At 36.1% G+C, this 17,184-nt stretch overlaps 1 protein-coding gene across 1 annotated transcript; it reads right to left on the bottom strand.

Annotated features, from left to right (window-relative positions):
* Positions 1 to 268: 268 nt before the first annotated feature.
* LOC581885 (cytochrome P450 2U1) lies at positions 269 to 16,563 on the bottom strand. The gene is made up of 6 exons (XM_781863.5): positions 15,807 to 16,563; positions 5,235 to 5,514; positions 4,358 to 4,571; positions 3,753 to 3,899; positions 2,895 to 3,237; positions 269 to 2,478 (listed from the first exon to the last, which is right to left on the bottom strand). The coding sequence occupies exons 1-6, from the start codon at positions 16,153 to 16,155 to the stop codon at positions 2,297 to 2,299; spliced, it is 1,515 nt and encodes a 504-aa protein (XP_786956.3). The 5' UTR covers positions 16,156 to 16,563; the 3' UTR covers positions 269 to 2,296.
* Positions 16,564 to 17,184: the final 621 nt, after the last annotated feature.

Below are 17,184 nucleotides of genomic sequence, written 5' to 3'. Positions count from 1 at the left end.
CAAAAAGTGATAAAGGACTTCACTTGTTAATGATACTAAAATAAAATAATATCCTTGTACCGAACTATAATTGAATGTCGTGCATTAAACAAAATGGATGGGAAAAATTAGATTATGAAACTGCATTTCTCCTCCCATAGATTCGCTTTGATCTTTATATCCTGTCTGGGATCAATGTGTAAATTTAGTCTTGAGTAATCACTACAGGATAAACCAGTACTCACAAGAAATACAGTACTTAAAGAAATGAAACCGATGAGCACAAGGATAAATGAAGAATGAGGTATCTCTTTTATTTTAATACTACACCATTATATTATGAATCACAGTCATTTATATGCAATCCCTCTCATCTAAATATAATGTGAAATGAAGTATATTGAAGCATTATAAATAGCAACCATTCACTATAGAAACCTATCTTTCTAAAGATCATACGTTCCATGAAAAGGCTAAGAGGTGTGTCCTTCAAGACCTGACAGCTAGAAGGACGTTAACCCTACAAAAATATCATGCACTAACATCCTTTTGGTTCTCATTATCAAGCTCTTTAATTGCTTCGATTGGTTTGAGCATGCTAGTTTCGTAACATTAGTATTGTGATGTGGGTGGACAGATTCGAAAGTATAATCGATAGAGGATGTACACGCTGCAATCAATAGGCGTGATCAAAAAGATAAAACTTAAAACAAAGTAAGCAGTGCAGGCATATCTAGAAATTGGCAATCATGCCGGCCAGAATCCTCCCCAGACGAGGCAGGGGTGACGTATCTGAGTAGCCCCCGTAATGTAGACCCGTTGTATTCATTCTATTCCAGTGCCTTCAAACGGGAAGGGGAGGTGTGTTTCCACCCGATACTGGCACAGCCACTGTGTATCTTACCAATAAAGCAATCAAACGAACCACTGCATCTACTTAATAATGTTTATAGTATCACGTATCATCTATTCAGCAAAATCCCAATTCCAATGGTTGTGTAAGGTTGTGACAACGAACTATGTACAGTTATAGGCAACTAATCGAAATAATTATTGCTTGTTGTTCAATACTATACAACCCAGATGAGGCACTTTATAATGTGAAGGCTCGATGCATTTCAATACAACCATGGTGACTCACAGCACCTCAATCACACCATACACCATCGGTGCTACAACACTTCACGGTGTAATCACTTCAAAACTAATACCACTTTCGATGTAAAGTCTTTGTAAAGTGATATTATCATTATTCTCCGAAATCATTCATAAATAATCACAAGTTCAATAAATTAGACACCATAATATAAATAATATATCATAAATATTAATAATCATGATAATTGTATATGCAGTTTGGGAGTGTACTTCAACCTATCAAACTGATTGCCTTTAATAGACTAGAAACATACAAGAAACGTTCTGCAGATAGGAGCTAAACAATATGGACCTGAGTAGAATCATGACACATCATATCACTAGCTCTCGCTGTAATTGATTAATTGAAAGTATTAATATCATACATTGATGTCAGTTTTGTTTTGATCATTGTTTACCTAGATCTTTCAATCTTCAATGAGATCGTGGATTAAAAAATCCGAAAAAGAGATTGGGAAGTTTTGTCTTCATAGCTCTGAGGGCTTTCATCTTGACGCTGCTTAAATACAAATATCACTAAAACTTTTAAACTGTACAATATTACTTTGATAAAATAACCATATTACACAGAAATAATATATATAATGATACGGCTTTCTAAACGAACTATCAGCTGCTGAATTCAATCTATCAAATTTGATTAACGTCTATTTCTCGTATCGATTGAAAGAGATTGTCATCATAGTTCAGGCAAGAAGCCTTTCTACATCAGTTGCAAACCAAAAGAGCTGCATATATAACCGTGGCCCAGAATAAGTCCACTGAATACGGCGTCACATTCTCGCGGGTAGAAATCACGAACAAGTTTTACATTCCACAAAAAGTAACCCTCTTGCATCGTCACAATCAGGCGCACGCTATCGACAACCACTTTCATACATCACTAATCTTCTTCAGTGAGGATAATATCCATTGTTTCTTGAGAGTCACCATCGGTATGAATTCACAAGCTCCTCAAACATCGAGGTAAAGTTTGAATCTCTTAATTGTCTCGAGTCATAACGAATATCGTTATTTATCCCTCGCCTCATTGTCACCCATACAGCCATACTTCGCAGAGTGTTCGGTATCGATACCAATGTTGCTGAAGTACTGCAAAGATTTCACGGTTTATCATCACGATCTTTGCCAGGTCTTGGACCTGATCAGTTTAAAATGTTCACTGACGCGGTATGACACAGATCTTATATGGTTTGGGGTTTAAGCTAATACCATAGTTCTTATAGATACTTGGGTTCGGGTTCTCGGGAGCTGGAGTAAGTGTGAAGTATCTTAGCATTGATGAGAAGAACAAGAACAGTTCCATACGAGCTAATTTCTCACCGGGACACGCTCGGCGACCTATAGAAAATACATGGAGAAAAGAATAATCAATATTATGATTGTAAGGTCTGCGTCTGCGAATGATACAGCAAAAGAGTAAAGTAAATATGAATGTTTTCATTTTTCTCGTCTTGTTGATAGTGGATGTTTGGTTCAACCATCTTATACTGCCCCACATAATTTCACCCAGAATTCATTCGAATTATCGGTCAACCTGGTCAATGGTCAATGAAAGTATGTCATGTAGAGATATGGACCGAATCGTCTTTGTCCAAGGTCGTCATTCAATAAAAATGAATACGATTAACATGTTCTAACGCCACAAAATGCTTGAAGAACTTCTCACCTTCTATCAGAAGGACCTACAAACTATAGAAATCTGTCTTCAAATTGAAATCATAAATATCGACCATTATAAACCTAACAATACGAACCTGCAGAAAATGGCATGAGAGCCGGATTATGGATGACACCACCTTCATCAGACAGAAACCTCTCCGGCATAAACTTCTCAGGTTCTTTCCATTGTGTCGGGTCTACATGGACTGAATACAGATTGATGAAGACATGTGTGTCCTTGGGGATACTGTAGCCTGCTAGTTCAGTATCTTCAGTAGTCTTATGCGGGAAGGTTAGGGCAGTGATGTTAGCCATTCTCTGTATCTCCATGAGCGTAGCTTCAGTGTAGGGCATACGATTCCTATCCCTCCAGGATGGTAGCTCTCCTGGTGCTATCACTGTATCCAGCTCCTCTTGTACCTTCTTCTGAACCTCGGGCTATATAGTACAACAAATATTTAACAAAAATAGTAATTGATTGGAAGATTACTGTCTAAACATTCTATTGCTATAAAACTTCGGACAGGTTACGACAACCAAAGATAATGTGGGTAGTGCTGTCTGGTCGCGATCACAGTGGAGTTTATAATCAAGGAGTTTTTATTCATCGATCAACTTGAATGCCATGGAAAAGCCAAGTAAATTAAAGTCTGAATGTTCGAAACTAACAAAACCATGAAATATGAACTCTTTAGAGAATACAAGAAATGACGAATCGTTAATATTTTTATTGACGATTCGTTTTCATTAAAATAATAAACAATCAAATTGTTTTCAATAAAATAGCAATGATAAGACGTGTTTACTATTTTGATCCAACATTGCATGAGGCAAGCATGGCATTTCAAATTTCACTTTGGTCGTAACATTCTGTACAAATTTGAGGCAATTATATGTAGTTCCTGATTTATAATCATAATATTTGTTTAACAGTACTGGATGTTACTACATACCTGAACGATCATGTACAGAATAGCCCATCGAATAGTCGAACTCATAGTCTCAGTTCCAGCAAAGATGAGATCATTTAAGATGTGAAAGAGATAGGTCTCTGTGAAGGAAGCATCCGCCTCGCTTATTTTCTCTTCTTTCTTCATTGCCTGAAATCAAAGATGACGTCAAGAAATCGTCATGGATTATAACAATTACGTCAATCTTTATAAGCATACCCTAAAATAGAATTCCAAGCGAATCCAAGATCAGTCGTATTCGAAGCATGATTACGACATTATGTAGCATGATTATCACTGGAGAGCCGTTAGCCTCCTCAAAAAAAATACAAACGTTACAACGTAATTCATAATCTATCTGTTGCAGCATTCCTTTTTCATTTTTGGAAGTCCATGTACTTGTCATCACGATACATAATAACGTGTGTACCACATTGATAAGCTACATCAGATTGTAACGGACTAATAGTTCTATTTTGATAAGGGATGTAAGAATTGAATGTACGACAGACAGGGGATATTAAATCCTGGTAAATACCGATGGTTACGCGCGTGCATGCTTAGCGATTATTTGATATAACATTGAAATTTAGAGGAAAAAGATTTACCTCTTGTCTGCGTTTGATCTCAAGAAGATAAGCATCGATGAAATCTCTCTGTCGTGTCTCATCAAGAGTCTCTTTATGATCCTCAATCATTCGTTGCAGGAAGCTTCGAACCACCTTATCAATCTCAAACACTTCTCGAATTTCAGGAATAGGAAGATGTTTCAAAAAAGGAAAGAAGTTGATTGCTGCGGCATTCGTTCCAATCTCAGCGAATCTAAAAATGAATAGAGAATATGAGTAATACAAAATTAGTTAATCTGCATCTGAAGACAGAATATGCGAATAATGATATAGCATAACACGTCGAATTTAAAGTTCTAAACATGAAGTTGGAATAAAAGCAAGAGCGCAACATAACTATATAACGTTTACTAGTACTGAATCATGCAAACTGCTTTGATCCAATTCTTTTAAATATCGTGATAGCGCAAGCTGCAACAATTACTTGTGCTACCATTATCGTTTGGATTGAGATAATAATCCTGGACATGCTGAAAAAAGATATAATTAGTCAGATAAGTTGATGCTTATCGTGTTCATGCAAAGAAGGAATTTTAATCTATTTTCATTGTTAGTAGACGGTACAAGTTATAAATACTGTAGTGCTTCCTTGTTGCAATCATTATTTCACCCACTTATCAAGAATATTCTTGGAGTGGAAATGTTAAACATATTTGGATTGTGCCTGTGTTAAATTTTAACGAACACGCAAGGTGAGTTTGTAAAGCAATTAGCTTCGAATTATCGTTACAGTCAAGTCTCCTACTGTCAATTTCATCTATGGTTAAAAGTAAAACACAAGCCTATTGGGGGAAACCCCCACAAACAAACAAATAAACAAACACCAACAAAATCACAGACAAACGAACTTTCTTACCTGTAGATGCTATCCACAAGAAGCTGGAATTTGGGATCTTGGTATTCAAATCTTCGTCCGAAGTTGAAGTTACAGACGACATTAGATACAGCAATCTCGACGATATGATCTGAGTTGAACGAAGATCCATCTTTCTCTTTGAATGCTGCTAACATGTATCGAATCTCCTCCTGAATCTCAGCTTCAAAACTCTCTTTCCCAAAACCAAAGTTACGAAGTGCTGTGAGAGTAAACTTTCGTTGCTCTCTCCAAATGGGACCGTAGTCAGCAACTACTATACCTGTACATGGAGAAACAAAAACACAGGTTTAAACATTACATGATTACCTGCAGGATTTAGGATTTTTTTCGGGAGATTTTCAAAATGTACATACAATTTCGGATGTAATGATATACTTTTGTTAATATAATGAACGAATACCAACAGAGACAACTAGCTCATGCGAAATAAAGTGTCTGAATATTTCTATAATCTTCCCAATCCAATCACAATATTTTTTTACATGGAAAATGAATGAAATGTAAAGTATACCACACTTTATAACCTTCCTGAGAGCATATACCCCAGTTAGCTATCATGTAAAACATTCTTAGTGTAATGGCGTTTATTCATAACGAATTTTATCAAACAATAGCCCTTGAACATAAATCTTTGCAATCAGTCCAAAGTTCAATAAATCAATCCATGTTATGTTACCTAACAGAAGGCCTTACAATCGATTTTGATAATTGAATGTCACTGTTATGATATACAAGATTTAGTTTGTCTTCTTAGTACAAGAGATTAGAGACAAGGATAGAGACTAATTAAATCAATACAAGTAGCTTGATCAGTGTTGATAGGTACAGTGCAGTGACTGAAATGTGAGCCTTTAATTGGTACTATGTAATGGAGACATATCAATACAAGTCATGTATGTCATAAATCGTGTGTATCCTTGCATGTTTGTATTTCACGTAATTGTTTCTTAAGCTTGTTATAGTTTGTGACGCGAGATGGTAATCAACGTTGTTGTGATGAAGGTAGTGTACCCATAATTTCATAATTTGTTCAAATTTTAGACTTACGAATAATATATAGTCTAGAGTGACACGGTGTAGATAAATGAATATGGAAACATACAGAAACGAAATAATGAGTTACATTAGCAACAACAAGAACAAAATGGGACTAAAATAAACAGTACATCCTTGAAATTGAGGGTGCCAGAAAGTGATATGTTCATTTGTTGTCTGCGATTGCTCCAATTCGATGATTAAAAGGTTTCTCTATGTTTATCCCTTTGCGGAAAATCATTGCAATAGCATGTTTTTGACAGTCCGACATTATACCTCAATAACAATCTGCAGTTCTGTGGATCTAATGACAACTTGTCATCAACCCAAAATATATGTCAAAGTTCATGAGTCCATAGGTAAATGTTTGTTATTTCAATGAAATATTCAAACCACAAGCAATCAAAATTGATCAACAACTTAAGATAAATCAGCGCCATATGCATCACAAGGCACGTACGATAATGCAATAGATGACGTCGGAAACTGAAGAATCGGCACGAAATACCTGAAAGCAATTTTCTTTAAAAACTACTTGGTCAGAATTTAAAGAAAAATACAACTCCACGACTTCCTGAGATAAACAAAGTTGGGAAACCATCATTATGATAGATCCTTTGAGGTCAACACTTCCTTCAAGTTTGACACAAATATTATTTGCTGTCTTATTCTAGATAGGTCAGTGCGCTCTCTGAAAAAAGACCACATATCCGTAAGGGAAGATGTCCAAAACATGACAAATAAATGACCATATCATCCTCTCAGTATATCGTATGCTGGGGATTTTTAATCGTTTATCCGCAAGTAAACTATTTCTTGACAGTTTTGTTTTCGAAATTCTGTATAAAATGTGAGGGATAACATGAATTTTGAGGAGGATTTATTTAAGAATATCAACAACACCATTGCTATTTTTGTTTTATAGGTATCATTTCTACAATGCCCTATCAATGTAAATAATAGTAACGATCTTGTAGCTATAATCATGGAAGTTATTTACATTCAATTCTCTATTCAATGTTTAATTGGGCGTTTCTCTACATTTCATTCGCAATTAGAATTTTTAAAAAGTAATGCTTACTAATTTGCTTTTCTAAAAGTTGCAATACAGGAAAGAGCGGAATATGGATAAAATAGAAGGGTTTGAAGAGGTAAAACATACATAGAAGAAAGAAAGGCGTAATTAGGAAATAAAGTAGGAAAGCCGGTTTGAAAGGAAGGAAGTAAAATGTGTGCGTTAAGTTGATCAGGATACAGATAAACTTGAAAACATAAACAAAAACATATCTCAACGGGTTTGACTACTTTCGAAAGTATATTGGTCATAATTACTATACATCACATGATAATAGTCACACCTCTTTCATGTGCTGTATATTTGTTTTTTATATTTGTATTTAAAGCGTGGGCAAGTAATTCTAACGTGAATCTAAAATACGCATTTTTCATGCAGTTATACTTCGAATTTTAGTTCGTCTTTTATACATCTGATGAGAAATAAAGAAATAACAATTTCAATATATTATTTGCGTTCGAAAGTATTTCGTGGTATCGTGTAACATGTTCTAGTAAATATGGCGTAAAACCATGCAAGCTAATCGACGGACTTCTCAGCATCGATCTATAAAACTGGTGTTTACTAGAAAGGTTTACAGACCACGGACTGAAAATCAATTTGTCTGTTGATTACAATCAATAAACTGACAAAGAACGAGTGATTCTTAATTCATTATTTCGTTAGCTTGCTATGTCTATTTTCCTTATCATAAAACTTCTTGTCATTGTTGATGAGAGACGTTTAAATTGGCAATGTATAGTGTTAGTAAATGTCACAGGGTTTATAATGTAAATTTGATCAATACTCGTAACGAATTCAGAAAACCTAATTGGAAGCAGAACCCAAACTTCAATAGCTTACATCAAGAAATACCTTATGAAACACTTATATCATTTTCAGAGTATCTGTCACCTCATATGCTCTGAAGATCTTAAAACAGTCGATCTTGGAATGATCTGAATATCTGAGGCTGGTCTGGTCATGAGACGCTATCATGTCTGTCAAATGAGGCTAAGTCTCAACGGATACAATCCCATTGGATCATGATTTAGCGTTTTCTCTCCAGAAAGGTGTCTATCTTGGTCCATTTAAGCGCTCAAATTGGCACCCATGGCAGGATATACAAAGATTGGTATAATTGGCTCTCATCTCAAGACCTACCATCACTAAGCCCAAATAAACAGTTTGTCTACTAGAATCAAAATGATATCATCAAAACTGGCAAGTTCAATGTCTTATGAAATATTTCACTAAAAAGAATATCAGACCCCCCCCCCTTTCCCCCTCCCCCTCTCTCTCTCTCTCTCTCTCTCTCTCCAAAGGAGTATCGGCTAAGAATAAAATTGCCCCAAATTGAACGAGAGGAAACGACTTATTTCGAACAGTTCAATAGGTGTTCAGGTTTAATAGTCAGGTTGATGTCTTTCACATTAACCTTACTAACAATGATATCCATTGAACTCCAGTATCAGATTGAGGGAGAGAAGGAAGGGGAAACAAGGGAAAGAGGGGATAGAGAGAGAGAGAGAGAAAAGAGAGAGAGAGAGAGAGAGAGAGAGAGAAAGCTAAAGAGAGATGGATAGAAGGGGAAGGTAAGGGGGAGGGGATAACACAATAAGATAGGATAAGAGATTGGAGTAGGATTGTGAAGATGATTCCTAGAGTAAATTTTTCATAGCTTTATATCAGATAATTACAGGTTTTATAATACCCATTTTAAATCTTGTAAGCAATTTAGTACGCGATAAATCCTCGGGCCTCTGGGGCTTTTGCTTTGATGTATTTATGAAAAACATGGTCAATAGTCGTGAACATAAAGGGATACGACAAAGGTAAACGAACTTACGAAGTTCACATCGTCTTCATTGATGAACAGCAACCAATACGATTTTTGTTTTAATCCGGTACGAATAAGATCTTTAACACAAGTATTTACACAAAAGAAAACACACAGTAAGTTATGCGTCAATTTCAGGAGGGAGTGGGTGAGGCGCAATATTCCGATTACTGCCCCCCCCCCCCTCCCCCGCCCTCCCCCAATCCAGTATGACATCGACACCAATGTGTGTTAATGTTTCTTCATAAGCATTAGATTAGTTGTATATAGCCTAAACTTTGGGACCCTTGTCACACGAGACAAGCTTGTAAGCTTAAATATTACTGCAATTATACTTTACATACGTTTTCAAACAAAATCGGAAATATTTAGCAGTATTGCTAATGGAATGTCCGCTCCGTCTATCTCGTTAAAAGGAACTTCCGACACACAACATAAACAAAGACAGGCAAGAAAAGCGCGCGGAATCTTGTAAATCTTTGGTGCTTTTGTTCATGTCTTACACGACTCCTATTTAACCTTACAGAAGGCACATCTAAATCTGGTCTTTGCAAGATCCTTAATCCAATTTCAGAGCCTTCACATGATAAATTCGTGCAAATTGATTGCATGAAGTGGGGATTGGGTAAATTGAATATCGATGTTAGCATCTTCAGCAGTGAGCGGTTCTATCCGGCTGTCTAATGAGTTAATGGCCTGGAGCTTCTTTGGACCAATGCTTGTTTGTCACCCTGAGGCTATACCTGACTCTCCAACAGGACATACACGTGAACTGTACTTTCTATAAGGTCATATCATCTTAATCATCCCATATTCAGATGTATGCTCATTTTGCGGTTCACTGATTCTCAAATCCTGATTAATACGTATTCCACTGGTTTATTTCATTAGACTTTAGAAATTGTTGGTGTGTAAATGATCGCTTGTACAATGGTGTGCGCTCATATTCTTTACCCCCACCCAATCCTTTACATATCTTTATTTTCCCCTCTCTTTCTCTCTAATTCTTTAACAAAGGAAGGGCCCATGATACATTTCAGTGTATCACAATCATGAGGAAACTCATGAAAGTCTCCGAATGTGTTGCCTCTGGCAGAGTTTCACCATTGGTTGGTTCGGACGATCCACAAGATAAGCTTGAAGCCATGATACTGATACCAGGGTCTTTGATGCTGCGATAGTATCAACACAAGATGCTAGGAGGGCGACACAGCAGGCATGGTGAGAGGTAGAGTTAGTGGAGACGAGGTAGGCTTACAGGGTGACCCAGCATGCATGGCGTGATCATGGAGTGAGTGGTGACGAGGTAGGCGTCGAAGCGACGACCCTGAGTCACTAATAACTACTCCTTAGCAAAGAATTCTTCCTTATTAAAAACATCACCTTCTTATCCTTCCAACAACAATAGATTAGATCGTATCAAACAGTTCTCATGAATCCAATACCAGTCTCATTATTCATTCGTGTTTGAGTTCAATCAGAAAGTTAAAATGTACGTTGAACAAAAAGAAAACAATATAAGTAGTACTTGAGGATTTCAGTTAGAAACACACACCTACATGGGCATGCCAGATTGCCAAACTAACGATGCAGGTAATGAAATCTTCAGTAGTCACTAAAGTGGGAATAGTGTACTTCATATCATTGTGTTGATCAAGGTTCAGCTAATAAACAGCTCCACAGTTGGTACGACATTCGATGATATCAGGGACTTACATTTCAAAGTATTTTCATGACTGTGTTTGTGAAAAGTAAAATTCGTCAAAATAAACAAGTACAAGTAATTCAAAGCGTCCCTCAATCAATGAAGATGTTATTTTACTTAATGTGTGGTCAGTCTATATAGAGCTCTCGGTATTTCTTACCACGCAGGTACCAAGCAACATCATTTTAGGGGGATGATGCAGTTTGCTTTGCACCAATAGTGATACTACTATCACCTGAGAAATAGGATTTCTCACAACAGCTGCATGTAACCACTGTAGCTGACATTTAATCTATTTCAATTTTCATATACTTATGTTGTCTGTAGAATCTTTTTGGTTACGCAAATTAAAACATTTGATAGAAAATAAAATCTGTAACTTATAAGCGTCAGTGCAGAAATATTAAACTGAAAACACATTTAAATGTTTAGATGTATGAAGCTATATAGCATACGTGACCTTACCTTATCGTATGATATTCATCATACTTATGAAAACACTGATCTGATTGGAATACAATCTTGTGTGCGGATGGCTGCCATTATGAGTGAATTATTGTTCTTGTTTTAAGTGAAACAGATATCTCCAATCAGCGTTTTAAAATGATTAATGTTTACTTGTTGTAAAAGGAGTCCTTGAAAACAAGAGAGTACTGTTTTTCATAAATATATTTGATCAAGATTTTTTCAAAATACGGGGTACATACAAAGAGTATTTTAACTACTTTATATTAATGTTCACCCTGCATTAAGAGATCGTAATTATAGTATACAAGGCGACGGCGCCACATTCGCAATTAGTAGAAGGACAAAGGACATTAATCATTTATAATGACGTTTCATCAATACTTTCACACCCGTCATACTATTGGTATTCTAACTATATGCGAATACAGTGTAAACACGTACATATATACTTCCATATTCCTCACTCAATTTCCCCATTAGTTTAAACTCTATTTTTCACTGGATGTATTTTGATGATAGTAGTTGAATAGGGTAGGAGGCGGTCCCTCGGACTGAGTAACTAATGTGGCGTGTAACAAGCTATCAACGATAAGGTGTTTCATTCTACACACTACAAAGGTAATGGTGTGGTGAAACGAGTCATTTAACACATACAATCAAACCAAAATACTCTATGAAATTAATTTGACTGGTTAAGATATTTACGAAGGGATAGCAATTTACAGCAAAAGACGTTTTCCTCTTCCAAAATGAAAATGAAAGGCTTCACTTATAAAGCGTGGAACTGGATCATGAATCATTGTTGAGATGATATCAAAGGGTTTCCATCTCTTTTGTATAAATTCAATTCTATAATCATTGTCTCCTGTGAAATCGCATCAGAAAAGGAGCGGAGAGAAAAGAATGGTTTATTTGTGTGTGTGCTCGGAGTGGTATACCTGCATTAATAACAAAACTCATATCTCTATTCGAGATCTCGATGGCATTCATAAAGTGATAAAGCTCGTCCCTTTTCATGTCGTATTTTGCCTCCTATGCATCTTCGCTTCACTCAACACGCAAAGTGAGAGAAACCCATATAGCCAGAGGAAAATATATAATTTACTCAAGTATTTGAGGAAACATTTTTGAGTTCCTTTGAAAAACAAAATTAGTTTTTGCAGTTATATAAACAATAAAAACCCTAGAAATTTGCTCCCAACCTGTAAAAAAAAACCAAACACAATGCTCCATATTATTAAAAAAAATTAATAACGTCATTCGTACAGTTTCAACATTGATTAAAACGTAAAAAATGTGTTTCCTACAAATATGTCAATGGTCTTCTCATTCAGCTTTGTAATCAATATACGACATTTTACCAATATTACCTTATTGTCTTAATTTGATTTTTTTCATAAGACCTATGGATGCCCTCAGTTCCTAACACAAAATGACCGATAAAATAATTATAAGTCCTTCTGCTGAATTAATAGTATACTATTCATTACCCAAGTTGTATTGACAAGCCTCGACTGACACGGTTATATACTCGTAGTAATACAAGTCAAGTTTTAATACATGATTAATAATTGTTTATAAACTCTTCCCTCGTTATGTTTGCATGGACATATTTTTGTAAGATCGTATAATTTCGTTGCAAGTTTGCAACATTCCAATCCTAGTCTTTCTTCTATCTTATCATCCTCCTCTTGTCCTCTTTGTTATTCTTCTAACTCTCCTTCTTCTCTTTCTCTACCTCCTCTTCGTACCGTTCTTCTTCTTCCTTCCTAATTCCATCTTTTGCTTGGTTCATAAGACTGTAATAATGTGAAAAACAGTTCATATTGATTGAACTATATGAATAATTAATAACCCCTATTTCTGATCATCTTGTATAGACCACTCGTAGTAACTTGTAAATGGTTGGGTCATAACACACCATACTCTGTATTATTCACAACCCACATCCTTCCATCTAATACTTTGTGTACGTCAGTGTATACTACGAGGTAATCACTAACTTCTTAACACTCGTTTACGAAGGCTATTGGTTAAGCTGTGTCGAGTGACACCTGAAATTATTACTTCCACCTTACAGTTTTCGTCTTCCTTCTAAACCCAATATTGAGTTTGTCATTTTCGGCCAGAGCTATTGTAAAGGAAGCATGAAAAGAGGTATAACGAATAAGCCGTGGACAAGAAGCTTGCTTTGTATTGATCTTTAGAACACCAGTCTCGAAGTAAAAGACGGCTGAATGGAGTACTGGTAAAGCTCGTATTTGTAAGATAAGATTTATTTTGTTGAACAACACAGTTCAAAGTCTCAATCTGTTTTTATGAGTATGATCCAAATAAAGTTTTGATCCCTCGGAGACCGAACTCCAATTCTGAAGCGTCAAGTTCGGGTATAAAGACAGCGGTTAAATAGGATCCCATATGACGTAATCTCTCTTTCAGCTTACAATCTAATTATCTCCACACAAAGGCTATTATCTAGTTAGGACCTGAGCAGCAAATAACGTTAAATAGAATACACTTGTCCAGCGTACAAATAACAAACAAGCAATCACCGCTTGAGCATGTTTATCGGTAAACCGATATATTTACAGACGCGTAAATAATGTTGACTTAATACCTTGTCGAAAAACATTAACATTTTATCCGAAATGTTTATATCGTTTTATATCAGTACCTATCTTTATCTTACTAATCGTAATGTTTCAACATGGGAACTATTTTTCATAAAATGCATACGATACCTGGCTCTATATTTCTTCCGTGCTATCCACCGAAAACAATTATTTTCGGCATATAAAAATACAACGGCGACAATGGAAATTGTGGAGGTGATCAATTTACATCGTTCTTTCATACTACTATGTTGATAGATTTTGATTGTATCCCGCCAAGAGAATATTAGCATGACGGCTACAGACGACAATACAAAATTATCACAAAGTGTACAGGGGTATACAGAGAAGTAATTAATGGACAAAACTGAAACTGAAGTGGAATACTATTATAGTGCTAGGGCTTGGTGACATTATGTCGCGTTTATCATGTTTGAGATATTGTCATTAATCATTTGTCATAGCGGATTATCGATGTTTGGTCGTTACAACGTTGTTACCAGTGATCGTGCTGATGTAATTGTTTTAGCTCGAGGTGACCCACACGCAAATACTTATCGATTGACAAGCCACTTTTAAATACTAACGAAACTAGAACCAGTAGGTACATGCAGTTCGTGGTTCATTGTACACAATTCTGTGGGATGGAACAATGTTTGCTAACAGGCCATCTTATCGATTGATAAAGAGCGATTGCAAAAATCGAAATAGAGAGGTGAATAACCGGTTTAAACGAAACGAGACCAATTAGTCCACATTGACTGTCAAAACTTTCTCCATTTTCTCTACTTTGTTATAGATTTCCTATGCTATTATTATATTTAACGCAAGTAAGTATATCAAGGAGCTGTGAGTTAGGGTAAGAAATAGAGTTATATAATTCACTGAAATTACACAAAGTTTAACTAATTATTTACTTCCTCATATATACCCTACTCTAGTTTTATGTACACAAGCACTTCAAATCAAATGACAAATATTATGTTGAACACGATTTATTTTTTAGGGTTGATATTGCTGAATACATGTCAAAGTCCATCTCTATGTGTGATCAGATTGAAAGGTTGAAACGTGCCGAAAGTCGAAGCTATTATCACCATCTTACCCACAATCGAAATGTTAGTTCTTCGAAAATATTGACTTGATGATCTAGACATAATTACATGTATGCAAAGCTGTAGTCATGTCTGTTATTTTCTGATTTAGTGAACTTGACTAGACAGAGAAGTAGATCATCAACACAGTCTAACTATATTACTTCCTCAAATAAACAATATAATAATAACAACATGGTAACAACATAATCGCATAAAAGAGAATTTTGAGAAAAATAGGAAAATATGATTCCATCCTTCCATCCATTACTAAATTTATCATTTTCCACAGTGTCTATTCTTGAGTTATTAAGTTTTTTCTGGCGAATTACAAATGTAAATAATCATTACATAGTATGGCCTTAATTCTGGTACCACCAATATGTCAACTTATTGTCATTTGTTGTGTTCTTTCTGTCTAATTTGAACTGGCTAAATTGATTATCATGTAATTCTTTCAGGGTTTTGTTTGGTTGAAGACTGAGTGAATGTAAATCTCTGTCAGACAATCCTAATAAATTACATTGTATACATTGAACATTAACCATACTCATTACAAAGAAACAAAATGTGAAAGGTAGAGATGGGTTAAAGAAAATCGATGGTTTAGAGAGAGGACATAACGATAAGTTTAGACCATATTGCTGTTGATTAAATGTCAATTTTGAAAGGTAAAAAAGGAGATGATCATGAAGAGAATATGAGAGGACAATCATGAAGAGAATATGATCTGATGATCTTACCCTGGCCTTCAGTAAGTTCTTGAGTTAGAGCTAGATGTGGACGTCCAGCAAACACTCCAGCTTTCTTGACCAAAGCTTCTCGGACAGATTCATATCCATTGAGGACAACGACCAACTGACCAGCTAGGTTGAGAGTAAACACATTGCCATACTTTTTAGCCATGTCCATCAGAGTTAGATGTGGCTGTTTACCCAAGCTGAATATGCTGCCGATCAGCGGGAGACCCCATGGACCAGGCGGCAGCTTACCCGGTAAACGAGACCTCTGACGATACCAGCGTACTGCTAGCATCGTCACCAATGTTGTTAACACAAAAAGAAGAGCAGTTTGTAATCCGAGAACCGACATGATGAATAGTTTAAATGTTCAGCACGAATATAAGAACAACTTATGAATTAAAATCTGTCCCAAATTACTAATGTTTCTTCATAGATATTTACGACATGTTATACCAACTCCAGCGCTCAATAAATTCACATGTAGACTCGACGAAAGAGTAGCACAGTCTGCAGATAGTCCACTTGGCCTGGCCTGGTCAGTATCTGGTTGTGCTAATCCCATAGATGAATACGTTCAGTGGCATAGCTCCAAGCTAAATCAACTGCTTAACACAGTCATACATTTGTTCGTGTTTGATATTTATATACTTCTATCAACGAAAGTCAACACAAACAACTTGGTTGGTTGGTGTCATACGTCTTTCTGAGCTACCGTTGGCTGGTTTGCACCCACAGCGCGTGTCACCAATTAAATGATTGAACCTTGTAAAGTTTGCTCTCCATCTAATGCCCGCCCTCTTCTTCCTTATTTGGAGAAAAATATATGGGTGCGAGTTCGAGTGTAAGTTGATAAGTGGATTGTGATTGGTTGTTAATACATGGAATTTCTCTTTCACACGCAGTGAATATTTCCTTTGCCCAGCACACCGTTGTCAAGGTTTCCATCACCGTATAAACGTATAGCATAATATCAGGCACAAAGCATATCATTATTACAAATCTAGTTTTAGCACCGACCAGTAATAAGAAGACGATCAGACACCAAACGAATTTTGATTTTCTTGGGTTAATTTTACATATATTTTACAATATTATGGATTTACAAAGCAATGGAGGCTATGCTTGTGATCTCACTCAAGCTCGACCCACTCTCTCTCTCTCTCTCTCTCTCTCTCTCTCTCTCACCCTTCCCTCATCCCTCCCCTCTTTTTCTGTTTCTCTTTCCGTCCCCCTCCCGCACCCACCCTCCCTCTCTCTCGTTCTATAAAACACGGAGCGATAGAAAGTCAAACTCTTCCTAGCAAAACTTTGTGAGTGAAAAGTAAGTTCAATTTATTTATTTTTTTTTTTTTATTTTTTAATACTTATCATTGGTATC

This window comes from Strongylocentrotus purpuratus, unplaced genomic scaffold (genome assembly GCF_000002235.5).
Source record: "Strongylocentrotus purpuratus isolate Spur 01 unplaced genomic scaffold, Spur_5.0 spur5_scaffold_5, whole genome shotgun sequence".
In the NCBI taxonomy this organism is placed as follows: domain Eukaryota; kingdom Metazoa; phylum Echinodermata; class Echinoidea; order Camarodonta; family Strongylocentrotidae; genus Strongylocentrotus; species Strongylocentrotus purpuratus.
This window is presented reverse-complemented; position numbering and strand designations above follow the sequence as displayed.